Source organism: Pan troglodytes, chromosome 19 (genome assembly GCF_028858775.2).
Source record: "Pan troglodytes isolate AG18354 chromosome 19, NHGRI_mPanTro3-v2.0_pri, whole genome shotgun sequence".
Classification (NCBI taxonomy): Eukaryota; Metazoa; Chordata; class Mammalia; order Primates; family Hominidae; genus Pan; species Pan troglodytes.
This window is the reverse complement of record NC_072417.2, coordinates 82,222,315-82,237,277: the sequence shown is the minus strand read 5'-3', so window position 1 is coordinate 82,237,277 and position 14,963 is coordinate 82,222,315. Positions and strand designations below refer to the sequence as shown.

The following is a 14,963-nucleotide window of genomic DNA, read 5'->3' as shown; positions in this document are numbered from 1 at the left end:
GTAGCTAGCTATACTTGCTTTTTATAATAATGAGAGATAGTATTTTACTTGGTATAAAAAACAAATAGTGTTCAGTTTAAATGATTTATTTAGGATTGTATTAATCTTCATATTTTAATATGACTAGTATTTCATGTCATGTGTATTGCAAGCTATTCGTATTTTTATAGAAACATATTTCTGATTTACAGGTTTTTTGCCTTATTGGTTATGTTCCATCAGTTATTCTGTTCACTTATATTGCTTCTTTCACCTTTAAGAAAATTTTAAATACCAAAGAATTCTGGTCATTTATCTATTCTGTGGTAAGTCACATTTTACATTATTTCAACTTTCCGTAGCAGTTTAATTAACATGAATTCTTTCCTGATTATACTAAAAATGTTACATGTCTTTTGTAAGTGAAGAATTTAGATAGGTAATTGGCAGCTTCTTTTTGTGTGTACATTTGTCTTCTGAATCATCCTTTCCACGTAGGAACAATATGGAAGAGATTTAGCAACTAGTGTATCAAGGATACTAGCTACAAACAAGTGGTATTCTTGTTGCTTGCTGGCTAAATATCATCTCTTGTTCCATGTTTTATTAGAGGATTGAAAAAATAGTTTAATGCGTAGACACCAATTTGTAAGAAGTTTCTAAACACTTTGTCACTTTTATTTATTTATTTTTTTCTTTAGGCAGCGTTGGCTTGTATTGCAATCACTGAAATAACTTTCTTTATGGGATACACAATTGCAACTATTCTTCATTATGCCTTTTGTATCATCATTCCAATCTATCCACTTCTAGGTTGCCTGATTTCTTTCATAAAGGTAATTCTGCTAAATATTTTAATATGTTAAAAAACATAAAATAAATATGGTCTAATTTGGGGATGTTAGTTCTTGTATAGACAACAGTAAAATGCATCAGGCTAATGGCTACTACTTGATTTAGATATTATTAATGCAGCATAAATTATTGTGAGCTCTTGTCAAACTGTAAATTCTCAAAGGAAAAGGGCTATGTTCATTACAGGTTCTCTCATGCTCAAAATGATGTATATAATTAGAAGTGTGACATGGTTTCAGTCAGTATTTGTTTTTAGGAGTTTATCAGTGATTAAATAACGTATTTCACTATAAAGGGATGACAAAGAATAAAGTGTAAGAGATTTTCTCCAAGAAAAAATAGAGACAAAAACCAGATTCATTTTATTAAGGCTGGATAATTGAAAGAAATTTCCATGTTATTAGAAAAAATATTGTTATGAATTCTTGGTTTGGAATTGCTAATTAATTCTACTTACTAATCCTACTACCCCTGCTTCCCTTTTTAGGTCTCAGTTCAATGTGTTTAATTTATACTGATCCTCAGAAATATTTTGGGACAGGGAAGATTTTAAGTAAAAAACATAACTTACTAATATGAACAGCTAACTTATGTATAGAAAGTACACGTTTGCTAAACAAAATACATTTTTTCATTTTAATCCAAATATTTCTACATATTGCAGCGTATATATTTTCAAATCTTTTTGTCTTAGATTTCTTGGAAGAATGTACGAAAAAATGTGGACACCTATAATCCATGGGATAGGCTTTCAGTAGCTGTTATATCGGTAAGAAATAAAGTGTTTTTGTGAATTAGCATGTACCTTAAGAATGGTTTGGTCCTATGGTTTTAACTATGTTTAGTTTTTTATCCTGTTGCATGAAAAAGAAGGTGTATAAAAAGTTAAGCATGTTAGTTAACGCTAGCTAATCTGTATTTCAGTGGTGAGTACCTTTCATTTACTGAATATGTTCACTTTAATATACTTAGCCTTTTACATGTTATTAATTCTGTTTAATTACAGTTCTGTCTTAGAAGCAAAAACAAAGTTTTTGTGTTCGATTATATTTTATGAAGCTGACAATAAATGAATCATACAGAGGTAGAAAATATGTGAATAATTTGCTAAAAATAATTCTGCTTTGGTTTGTATTAAAATTTATTTTTAATTATCTTTATCATGTAAAATATAAAAAAGTTGTGATTACTTCTTTTGGTAATGGCAAGGAACTTGATGTATGTAGTCTTAGTTCTGTTGGCAAAGGAAAAAGCAACAACAACAACAACAAATCTTTTAGTCATGAGCTGCTACATGTTCTTGTTTTAGCCTTACCTGCAGTGTGTACTGTGGATTTTCCTCTTACAATACTATGAGAAAAAATATGGAGGCAGATCAATACGAAAAGATCCCTTTTTCAGGTCAGTTGATTTTTAAAAAATTTTAAATGTTTTTAGTATATTTACAGAACTGTGTAACCATTACCATAACATAATTTTGGAACATTTCCAGCACTCCAAAAAGAAACTTTGTACCCATTAACAGTCACTTTCTTATCCCTATTCCCATAGCTCCCAGTCTTAGGTAACCACTAATCTACTTTCTGTTTCTGTCAGATTTGTCTATTCTGAACACTTTATATAACTGGACAATGGAAATATGCTTTGGAAAACTTGAGTCAAAAGACCAACAATTCTCTTAAATACCTTGTATTTAACTTTTATATCTGTTTGCTTTTTACCATAGTTGGTTGGCATGTTATTTTAATGTTGGAAAATCATCAGATTTGCCAGATAACATCTTTGAAAAATTGCTAGGATTTGGGCACTATAATTAGTATCTAGCATATGGTTTTACACTTAGTATAATGTTTGGAGGGCTCATCATGTAGTCGTGTGTAGCATTTTTTATATATCTTAATGAGTTGCTTTTACTTTTCAGCTATTATGAACAATGCTGCTATGAATTCAGCTATTATGAACAATGTTGCTAGTTTGTATACAACTGTTTGTATGGACATATATTTTCATTTCTCTTGGGTGGATACCTAGAAATGGGATTGCTGGGTCATTTGAGGAATTGCCAGACTGTTTCTAAAGTGGTAATACCATTTTACACTCCCGCTAGGAATGTTTTAGGGTTCTCTTTTCTCCACATCCTTGCCAATGCTTGTTATTGTTTGTCTTTTTTACATATTCTTCCAAATATATTAGCTAATTTGTTTTTACTTTTTCTTCTATCCAGCCTTGCTTACATGATTCATCACTTTATTATCATTTCAGCATCCTCAACTTTTGTCTTTTCGAACTGTCCACTAAAAATTATAATTATTGGTGAATCGAATTATTTGCTGGAAAAAAATAACATAAAAGTTCCATTTGATAATACTACATATTTATTCCATATAAATTCAGCTGGTTTTTTAAAAAAATTATTTTAGATTTGGGGGTAAATGTGCATGTTTGTTAGCTGGGTATATTGCATACTGGTGGGGATTGGGCTTCTATTGTAACGTTACCCAAATGGTGAACGTTGTACCTAATAGGTAGTTTTTCAACCCTCGTCCCCACCCCCTTTTGGAGTCCACAGTCCTAGTGTTTCCATGTTTATGTTCATGTGTATCCACTGATAAGTGAGAACATGTTGTATTTGATTGTCTGTTTATAAGTGAGAACTTATAAGTGAGAACATGTGGTATTTGATTGTCTGTTCCAAATTAGTTCACTTAGGATAATGGTCTCCAGTTCCATCCATGTTGCTGTAAAGAACATAATTTCATTCTATTTATGGCTGTGGAGTATTCCATGGTGTATATGTACCATATTTTCTTTACCCAGTCAACTGTTGATGGACTCTTAGGTTGGTTCTATGACTTTGCTATTGTGAATAGTACCATGATGAACATATGAGTTCAGGTGTCTTTTTTATGTAATGATTTTTTTTCCTTTGTATCCAGTAGTAGGATTGCTGGGTTGAATGGTAGTTATATTTTAATACTGTTTGGTAACGAATAACATTTTCCTAGTTAGCACCTTCTTATCTCTTTCTTTTCAATAGTTATTCAAAGCTTTCTCTTTATTCCTTGTATTCCTCAAATCACCTTATCTTACTTCCTACTTCTCAGTAAATAATCTTGTCATTTATCTCAGAAAATAGAAGCACTTAATTATAAGTTATAAATTTCTACAAACTTACTCACATCTTCCATCATTTTTGCCTTTTCCCAGTCCTAGAGGAAGTAGCAGTCCATCCTATTACCCAAATCTTCATTTATTCTATATACTTGGAATATTGCTCAATTTTTTCTCTTTTTCTCTTTCCTTTCTGGATCTCAAAAGTGTATTTTTTCTCTTTTTCTCTTTCCTTTCTAGATCTCAATAGTGTATTTTTTTCTCTTTTTCTCTTTCCTTTCTGGATCTCAGTGGTATATTTTTGGGGTTGGGGAGGGTCACCTTTCTTTCATATATGAAAGAACCCATGGATCTCATTTGAACATGAATCCATCCCTAATTCCTATTCTATATCTCTCTTTCCTTTCATAGCCAAAATTCTTCTATCTCCGGTTACTCACCTTCCATCCACTCCTATAACTCCCTGCAATCTGGGTTTTCCCTTACGTTTCCATTGATACTATTTTCAATAAGATAACTAATGATTTTGTCTTTTCATTGTCTAATAGGCTCAACTTATTTAACTAATCTGCAGGCTTTAATATGATTGACATTGTTCTCCTTACACATTTTTCTTTTTTTTTTTTTTTTGAGATGGAATCTCACTCTGTCACCCAGGCTGGAGTGCAGTGGCATGATCTCAGCTCACTGGTTGAAACGATTCTTCTGCCTCAGCCTCCCAAGTAGCTGGGATTACAGGCATGTGCCACCACACCTGGTTAATTTTTGTATTTTATTTTTTAGTAGAGACAGGGTTTCTCGATGGTGGCTAGGCTGGTGTTGAACTGCTGACCTCAAGTGATCTGCATGCCTCGGCTTCTTAAAGTGCTAAGATTACAGGCAGGAGCCACTGCGCCTGGCCACATTTTTCTTGTTCCTTTGTTTTCCATTATGTCTTCTGTTTGCCTCTGTACTTCAAAATTGCCTTTGCAAGCACTTCATCCTCTGTCTATCCCTAAAAATGGTGTTACTGTGGGTTCTGATGTCAACCCTCTACATCTACTCTTTCTGGGCAATTTCATTTATACTCAGGTTGTAAATTTTTTGAGGGCAAGGTTCATGTTTTTTCATCTTTCTTTCTGTGTAATAATACCTGACACCTACTAGTCATAAATAATATTGTTGAATAAATGAATGAATTTAGATAATATCGTCCAAATGTTATCAGTCATTGAAAAATAATGCTTGTGGCTGGGCATGGTGGCTCGAACCTGTAATCCCAGTACTTTGGGAGGCTGAGGCAGGTGGATCTTTTGAGGCCAGGAGTTTGAGACCAGCCTGGGCAACATGGTGAAACCCTGTCTCTACTAAAAATACAAAAATGAGCCGGGCGTGGTGGCGCGTGCCTGTAATCCCAGCTACTCAGGAGGCTGAGGCAGGAGAATCACTTGAACCCAGGAGGCAGAGGTTATAGTGACCTGAGATCGTACCACTGCACTCCAGCCTGGGCAACAGAGTGTGAGACCCTGTCTTAAAAAAAAAAAAAAGAAAGAAAGAAAGAAAGAAAGAAAAAGAAATATCACTTATAATTCCACCTTTCAGGGATAATCCTAGATCTTATGTTAGTGTATTTTTTCAGTCTTTTCTCTACCTAGTATCTGAATTTCTTACTATTTTAATTATTTGAAAACCTACTGTCTTTTATATTTATTATATATATGTAGAAACCTTTCAACGAAGTCTAAAAATAGGAAGCTTCCAGAACCACCAAACAATGAGGATGAAGATGAAGATGTCAAAGCTGAAAGACTAAAGGTCAAAGAGCTGATGGGTTGCCAGTGTTGTGAGGAGGTAATTTATTCTTTATGGCTAAGTCATAGTAAATATGAAATGATCAATTCCCGGTATATAGAAATTAATCTGAAAAATATTTTTCTTTGCATATGAAGCAATCTGAAAAAAATCTTTCTTGGAAAAAAATACTTTGTTTACTTACTTTTGAATAAGCCAGAATTTCAGTCATTAATGGATATTTATTTGTACAGTATCCCCTTATTAGCCAATATAATTTTTGTAATATGGATATGAGGTATGTGCAGCCTGTCATTTCATGATAAGTTTTATAACTTTCTTTTTAAATACAATTTTTCTTATTAGAAACCATCCATTATGGTCAGCAATTTGCATAAAGAATATGATGACAAGAAAGATTTTCTTCTTTCAAGAAAAGTAAAGAAAGTGGCAACTAAATACATCTCTTTCTGTGTGAAAAAAGGCTGGTATTTAATTTTTCCTTACATAACTTTTCTAGAAGAGTAATTTCCACTTTTAGTATGATTTGATTATGATTTTTTTTTCTTTCAATTCCTTTAGGAGAGATCTTAGGACTGTTGGGTCCAAATGGTGCTGGCAAAAGCACAATTATTAATATTCTGGTTGGTGATATTGAACCAACTTCAGGCCAGGTATGATATATAAGAGTATAGGATATGTTGAATGTGATTTATATTGTTAATTAACATAAACTTTTAGTGACAAATTTGGATTTTATATTCAATTTTTATGTATATTTTTAGAATTTTTTGTACAGCCTGATCAAATTATGATCTTTTGGGTTATCTGTAAAAATAATGTGCATGGTGAAATTTTCATAGACACGTGTAGACACACGCATATACAGTATTTCTGCTTTTGTAATGCTTACATGCGTGAGTTATTTGTCTACCAACTTAATGGAAGACAATTTTATTAGCTTCAGGAGATATGGGAGCTTGTTTTGACCTGCCATCAGCTAGTCTTTTATTATAAGCATGTCACTGACCACTTTGTGGATACTTCACAAAACTACCCTGATCCCATTTCCTGCTTCTCTCCCCTTGCTTACTTTATGCCAGCCACACTAACTCATTGCTTTCCTGGAAAATGCCAGGCATACTCTTTTCTTTGGGTTTTTGCCCAAGATGTTTTCTTTGTTTGGCTATACCTTATACCCTAGAAATATATATACTAAATTCACTTACCTCTTTGGCTCAAATGTCACCTTCCAGTGAAGCTCCCTGATCATTAGAATTACATCTTGCTTTTTCATCCAACTCTGTATTACCCTTTCTGACCAAGTCTCTGAACTCTGACTTAGCTTTATATGTCCTTCCATCATCAAACATCAAAAAGGAGTAAAACATCTGGCCAGGTGCAGTGGCTCATTCCTGTAATCCCAGCACTTTGGGAGGCTGAGGCAGGAAGATCACTTGAGCTCAGGAATTCAAGACTAGCCTGGGCAACGTAGTGAGACATCTTCCCTCCTAAAATTCAAAAAAGAAAAAAGCAATAGCCAGGCATGGGGGCACATGTTTGTGGTCTCAGTTACTTAGTGATAATAATAATAATGACAATAAAGGAGTAGAAATCTGACTTGATATTACTCTGGCTGTAGGAAGGGGTTTTAATTAATGTACTTGCCACTTCCTTCACAGTGTAAATTAAGCAAAATAGTAAAAATTGGTTTGTGTTTCTATAGGTATTTTTAGGAGATTATTCTTCAGAGACAAGTGAAGATGATAATTCACTGAAGTGTATGGGTTACTGTCCTCAGATAAACCCTTTGTGGCCAGATACTACATTGCAGGAACATTTTGAAATTTTTGGAGCTATCAAAGGAATGAGTGCAAGTGACATGAAAGAAGTCATAAGTCGGTAAAATAATTGTCTTTAGATTCCTTTTGTTACTTAGAGGAAAGGTTTGCATTTCATATTTTTAAAATTTCATAACAAGCATTTCTGTGGACAATGATTTTTATAGAAAATGTTTATTACTTTTTCATATATTCTTTATGATATATGAAAATATACTGATAGCTGTAAATTATGATAGTTATAAAAAGGTCATTTTTTTATTTCTAGTTACAGGATAAATATACCTATAGATATCATGAAACTTATTTTAATTCAAAGTGAACCATTTTATCAAGATATTAATTTATTTAAAATGATGTAAATTGGAGACTTTTGCCCTTACCTACTTACAATAAGCTTCGACTGAGTAACTATTCTAGAGAAAACAACATCAGGGATCACACCCAGTTGGTATTTGTGTTTATATATATCATGGTATTCTCATTTTGTATTCATTTTGCAGAATAACACATGCACTTGATTTAAAAGAACATCTTCAGAAGACTGTAAAGAAACTACCTGCAGGAATCAAACGAAAGGTACTTTCATTAAACACCAAATAATGCCTGTATTTTTATTGATAGTTTAGTACCTGATATTGTCTTGATAGATTCCTTATAGTGAACCTTTGTTAATTTCCCACCTATCTTTTTCTTTCCATGTAGTTGTGTTTTGCTCTAAGTATGCTAGGGAATCCTCAGATTACTTTGCTAGATGAACCATCTACAGGTATGGATCCCAAAGCCAAACAGCACATGTGGTGAGTATGGTACTTGTGACACAGTACATGATACTTTAGAATAGAACAGTTTCTTTTATTATAATAGTTTTATGTTAGTTATATGTACATCTTGATTTTAAATCCTATTCAAACGATACAATAGTAATTAAAAATTAAATAGATTTAGAGATTTCCTTAAGCTTTTAAAACTTTGCATATTTTTCATGAAGTGTTCATAATATTTTACATATTCCGAAACAGAAATAAGCATGAGTCATTATTAAGATAAAGAGTTCTAGTGTTCTGAATAGTTTTTAAGTTTTTTTCTAGTCATTTAGCATACAAATGATCTTTTCCATAATAATAGTGTCTTAAATTTATGTTGAGACTCTTTCTAGGACAGTCATGCATTGCCTAATGACAGAGATACATTCTGAGAAAGGCGATGTTGTTGTTGTGCAAACATAATAGAGTGTACTTATATAAATCTCTGGGTGGTTATAGCCTACTACACACCTAGACTATATGGTATAGCCTATTACTCCTAGGCTATAAATCTGTAGAGCATGTCACTGCACTGAATACTGTAGGCAGTTGTAACACAATGGTATTTGTGTATCTAGACGTATCTAAACACAGAAAAGATACATTATAAAAGTATTATAATCTTATGGAATCACTGTTGGAAATGTGTTTCATCATTGACTGAAATGTCATTATGCAGTGCATGTAAAGTACTAATTAGTTGAACAACTCTTTTTTTTTTTTTTTTTTTTGAGTCAGAGTCTTGTTCTGTTGACCAAGCTGGAGTGCAGTGGTGCCATCTTGGCTTACTGCAACCTCTGCTTCCCAGGCTGAAGCGATTCTCCTGCCTCAGCCTTCCAAGTACCTGGGACTACAGGCAAGAGCCACCAAGCCCGGCTAATTTTTTGTATTTTTGGTAGAGACAGGGTTTCACCATGTTGGCCAGGCTGGTCCCGAACTCCAGACCTCAGGTGATCCGCCCCCTTCGGCCTCCCAAACTGCTGGGATTACAGGTGTGAGGCACGGTGCCTGGCCTTGAACAACTCTTTAAGCCTCAACTTCCATGTCTATAAAATGTAAGGTTTGGTTTGGATGCATGTTACGGTTTTCTTATGATTCAAAGCCTGTTTTGGTTATAACATGAAAAGGCATCAATTTTAAAATTTATTTGTTGTCATACTTTTAGCCCATATTAACATTTGAAATCATAGATTTTTTTTTTCCATTTGACAAGCTTTCAAAATGAAGGGAAAATAAATTAGAATATAAAAGTCATGGCCTGGCGCAGTGGCTCACGCCTGTAATCCCAGCACTTTGGGAGGCTGAGGCAGCGGGCCACGAGGTCAGGAGATTGAGACCATCCTGGCTAACACGGTGAAACCCCGTCTCTGTTAAAAATACAAAAAAAAATTAGCCGGGTGTGGTGGCAGGCACCTGTAGTCCCAGCTACTCAGGAGGCTGAGGTAGGAGAATGGTGTGAACCTGGGAGGTGGAGCTTGCAGTGAGCCGAGATCGGGCCACTTCTCTCCAGCCTGGGGGACAGAGCGAGACTCCGTCTCAAAAAAAAAAAAAAAAAGAATATAAAAGTCATAGTTGGGCAGGATGTAATAGCCATAGCAATTGATATTTGGTAAGTTTTAATTAACTTAATTAACCAACCGGTTGGATTTTTAAAAACCCATTTTTTTTTTAACAAACAGATGTGTTCCTCTCTTTTTGTTTTATTTATGTTTTATAGGCGAGCAATTCGAACTGCATTTAAAAACAGAAAGCGGGCTGCTATTCTGACCACTCACTATATGGAGGAGGCAGAGGCTGTCTGTGATCGAGTAGCTATCATGGTGTCTGGGCAGTTAAGGTCAATGTCTAAATAGCATGCCATTCAGGGGAAGAGGTTGGGAGTTGGATTTTGAAAGTCATCATTTCAAAAACATTGCAATAGTTAGTAATTTAAATGTTAAATATTTTAGTTTTTGAGTTAGCTTTTGATAGATTGACTTGGAAGTATGTTGAGTTTTTTAAAAATATGGCTGTCTACTTTGAATTTGAATTCACTTAATATTTCAATAACGGGATATTATTTTTAGGCATAGTACTTGTTATTTCAAAAAATTGTTATATATTGGATTAATTATATAACACAAATATGAAATAAACATATGAGTTTCTACTTACATAAATAAATAATTGAGTAAAGAAATGTGTGAGAGAAGAGGTACATCTTCCTTACAGAACAATTCCAAATAATAATATATGTAGATAATACCCACTTCAAGGGAGGAGGCTTAATCTCCTATCCCCCAAGTTTGGACGGGACTTAGCCAGTTTCTTGTAAAAAATGAATGACAGAAGGAGAAAAATAGTAACTTTACAGTTGAGAAAGCTGGCAAATACTACCTTAACTAAACGATGTTGTGCAGATATCATGTATTCACTGATATGATATGATGGAAAAAGTACTACAGCTGTGTAATATTCTCTCCAAAACCCATAACCCAAGTGTACTCATGAGAAAAATATCAGACTAACCCAAATTGAGGGACCTTCTAACACACACCTGACCAGTACTTCTCAAAACTGTCAAAATCATGAAAAAGACAGAAAGAGTAAGAAACTGTCACCCACAGTTAGAGACTAAGGTGACGTGACAGCCAAGAACACTACGGTATCCTGGATAGAACCTGGAATAAACAAAGGACACTAATAGAAAATTGGTGAAATCTAAATAAAGTATGGAGTTCAGTGACAAGGAATGTACGAATGTCGGTGTCTCAGTTGTGAGGAATTTACCATGGTAATATAAGATGATAAGATTAGGGAAACTGAAACCGGATAAAGAGTGTATGGGGATGCTGTATTTTCTTTGTAATTTTTCTCTAAATATAAAGGTATATTTTTTAAAAATGTAGTTATATGTGTGAGAGATTATTCTTTGAAGCTATCATTTTATATCTGAGCTTTCTTTTAAAAAATTACTTCAGATGTATCGGAACAGTACAACATCTAAAGAGTAAATTTGGAAAAGGCTACTTTTTGGAAATTAAATTGAAGGACTGGATAGAAAACCTAGAAGTAGACCGCCTTCAAAGAGAAATTCAGTATATTTTCCCAAATGCAAGCCGTCAGGAAAGGTAAAATTTTAAAGAATGTGGTTATATTTCTTTATAGAGCAAAGGTTATAAAAAGTTATTATATTAAGGATTAAGTGAAAAATCATCTTTTCATTCATAGACCATATATATATATATATCTCTGTGTGTGTGTGTATATATATATTTTTTCATATATATGAAATATATGTATCTGTAGATAGATAATTTATATATCTCTCTCTGTATTATCACCAATACTGGACTAATGAAGTCTGATAGCTGGTGTTTTATATCTGCCTTAGTATTAGATTTTTCAATATTCAGTAGTATTTAAATTTTTTTAACATTCTTAGTAGTAATGAGAGTTGTTTTGCATGAAAATGTTATTATTTTAAACAATTTTCATCCAACTAAATACCAAAATAAGTTATTGAATTTAATTTTGAATTTTAAACATGTTGAACTTTAGCTTTAGAACATAATAGTAGTAATTTTTAATTTTTTTCCATATTTTATCTTTTTTTCCAGTTTTTCTTCTATTTTGGCTTATAAAATTCCTAAGGAAGATGTTCAGTCCCTTTCACAATCTTTTTTTAAGCTGGAAGAAGGTAAGTAGTATCTTCTATTTTGGCTTATAAAATTCCTAAGGAAGATGTTCAGTCCCTTTCACAATCTTTTTTTAAGCTGGAAGAAGGTAAGTAGTTGAAAAGCATTTATGTTGTAGCTCTCAAATTATGAAAGAATTTTATTTAAAAAGTTTAAAACTGGGGACTCGGTTTTAGAAACTATGGCAGATAAGAAGATAACCTTTTATTCATTTAATCTAAGACACAGGTAAACACTAATATCATAGGGATTTTGTAGATAAACTCTATTGTAATGTAAACCTTTTACAATTTTTAGAGAGCATTGACACAGTTTATCACATTGCATCTATGAGAAGGGTCAGCTTAATTATGGAGTCTTTGCAGTTAGTCCAGCAGCAAGAGCTCTGAGTTTCTTGAATCCTTACTTCATACTGGTCCATAGAAGTAGCAACACTATCAAGACTCCAGTGGCAAAGAGAATTCTGAGTGTAGCGAGGGGTGGGCAGTCCCCAAAATTTTAAGGAAGCTTATAGAATCTTGGCATTTAAAAAATAAGTGGTATGTAGGATAAATATATATATGCTGGTGACAGTTGAGGGAGATCACCTCCTGGAAGAATCAGGTATTCATATGCAGATTATTTTATGGCATTTATAAACTGTGAAACAACCTATATTTATGTATAAGGTTTATTATTAATAATTTTCAAAATAACTACAGGATTTTTATGATTGTTCTTTATGTGATTACTGAATACAAAAAGATTTCCTGATACTGTATATATTCTTGTTGCAGCTATGGATTAATGGGTTTACTTTTGCCAAGAACACTAATTAATTATTTTTTGGTCTGTAATATATGGCCTGCATGATGTTCATTGTTTATTCATGTTTATTGGCCGGCATGGTGGTTCACACCTATAATCTCAGCACTTCGGGAGGCTGAGGCGGGAGGATCCCTTAAGCCCATGGTTCGAGACCAGCCTGAACAACATAGTGAGACTCTGTTTTTACAAAATATTTTTTAAAATTACCCGGGTATAGTGGCATGTGCCTGTAGTCCCAGCTAACTCAGGAGGCTGAGGTGGGAAGATTGTTTGAGCCTGGGAGGTCGAGGCTGCAGTGAACCATGATTGTATACTTGCTCTGTTGCCCAGGCCACTGTATACCAGCCTGGGCAACAGAGCAAGACCTTGTCTTAAAAACAAAACAAAACAAAACAAAAGGTTTATGGAGATAGGACCAATATCCAGAATCTAGTTCAAGAAGCCAGAATAGGCTACAGTGGAGTTGGAGAATGGGAGATAAGAGAGCAGGGATCAAAAGAAGACATGAAAAGAATCACCAGGAAAAAGATAATGGAGGAGAACTTAGAAAAAGTGAAATAAGACAAGTAACATTCAACATACAGTACTTAGGGCTATAGAGGAATTATAGGTGTGGGGAAGAGAAAGGAAGTAAGCGGGAAAAATAACATGTTTTGGCAGCTTCAAATTTAAGTGGGTTGATTACAGAGATATTTTTAAAACATTGTTAGCCACTTTGGTAGGTATTGCCATTTTTTTCAGATATTGATAAGTAAAATACTATTTTTATATTTTAATAGCTAAACATGCTTTTGCCATTGAAGAATATAGCTTTTCTCAAGCAACATTGGAACAGGTACTATAAAGTTAAATTTTTAAAAATTATTTTATAGAAGAAAGTATCTGATATCGATTGTTTTGGTTTATATTAGAGAGGGAGAGAGATCGTAAACCAGTGACAAATTGTTACAGAATGATCTTAAACTTGGTATAATTTTAATCAACCTTAGGTTCTTCACTTACTAATTTTTTAAATTTTATTTTTAAAATTGATATTATTTTAAATTGACAAATCACACTGTTTATTGGGTACAGTGATGTTTTGATACATGTGTGCAATATGGAATGCTTAAATCAAGCTAACTTTGATTTGCTGATTTTGAATATCTGTTTTTTTCATTTTGTAAAGAAAGTGAGTCATGATGGTGGTGTTTCACATTAGTGTATTTGAAATTACATTGTTTAGTTATGAATTATTTTTTAAAAAACAAATCTATTAATCTAAAATAGTATTCATCTTTGCATGTAACTTTTGAAAATAATCTGCTTGAATAATGTTAATGTTAATAAATCTCTTGATACTTGTTGATATAACTAGATATAGCCTTGTACCATTTCTGATTTAGTTAAAAGTTCTTTGAGGTACTTGAGATACAGCATACTGTATTCATTTATTTCTTTTCACCTAGGTTTTTGTAGAACTCACTAAAGAACAAGAGGAGGAAGATAATAGTTGTGGAACTTTAAACAGCACACTTTGGTGGGAACGAACACAAGAAGATAGAGTAGTATTTTGAATTTGTATTGTTCGGTCTGCTTACTGGGACTTCTTTCTTTTTCACTTAATTTTAACTTTGGTTTAAAAAGTTTTTTATTGGAATGGTAACTGGAGAACCAAGAACGCACTTGAAATTTTTCTAAGCTCCTTAATTGAAATGCTGTGGTTGTGTGTTTTGCTTTTCTTTAAATAAAACGTATGTATAATTAAGTGAAGCTGCATGTTTGTATTGAAGTATATTGAACTATATAGTTTGTATGTCATCTTTTTCACCATTCAGAAACAGTGCTTCTGAATTTATGATTTAAAGGAATTGTAATAGAATAGTTTTATTTTTAAGTTATCTTTAAGTTTATGCCATCTTCTTAAATAAGTACGTAATGTTCCAATCTAAATAAAAAACTAATTCATAACTAATGCATAGAAAAGATACATAAAGCAATGTGAAAGTTTCTTGCTTCTCCTTTTTAATTTCTAAAAAAGCCACTTTGAATGGAAGTTGTCATCCGTAAAAGCTGAAGTGTAAGCACTAGAAAATCTCAATATAGAGATTTGAGGAAAGTTATATCCACTAGGTGGC

At 33.2% G+C, this 14,963-nt stretch overlaps 1 protein-coding gene across 3 annotated transcripts in view; it reads left to right on the top strand.

Annotated features, from left to right (window-relative positions):
* Positions 1–14,598, top strand: part of ABCA5 (ATP binding cassette subfamily A member 5) — an 80,763-nt gene extending 66,165 nt beyond the window's left edge. For all 3 annotated transcript variants that reach the window (XM_001166579.8, XM_016932823.4, XM_054670637.1), the window contains 15 exons: positions 192–305; positions 681–815; positions 1,529–1,603; positions 2,144–2,235; positions 5,649–5,775; positions 6,082–6,199; positions 6,298–6,389; positions 7,442–7,617; positions 8,060–8,135; positions 8,262–8,356; positions 10,080–10,199; positions 11,323–11,472; positions 11,962–12,041; positions 13,626–13,681; positions 14,295–14,598. In XM_001166579.8, the coding sequence (XP_001166579.4) occupies positions 192–305; positions 681–815; positions 1,529–1,603; positions 2,144–2,235; positions 5,649–5,775; positions 6,082–6,199; positions 6,298–6,389; positions 7,442–7,617; positions 8,060–8,135; positions 8,262–8,356; positions 10,080–10,199; positions 11,323–11,472; positions 11,962–12,041; positions 13,626–13,681; positions 14,295–14,402 (1,614 nt within the window). In that variant the 3' untranslated portion in view covers positions 14,403–14,598. The remainder of the gene's footprint in view (positions 1–191; positions 306–680; positions 816–1,528; positions 1,604–2,143; positions 2,236–5,648; positions 5,776–6,081; positions 6,200–6,297; positions 6,390–7,441; positions 7,618–8,059; positions 8,136–8,261; positions 8,357–10,079; positions 10,200–11,322; positions 11,473–11,961; positions 12,042–13,625; positions 13,682–14,294) is intronic.
* Positions 14,599–14,963: the final 365 nt, after the last annotated feature.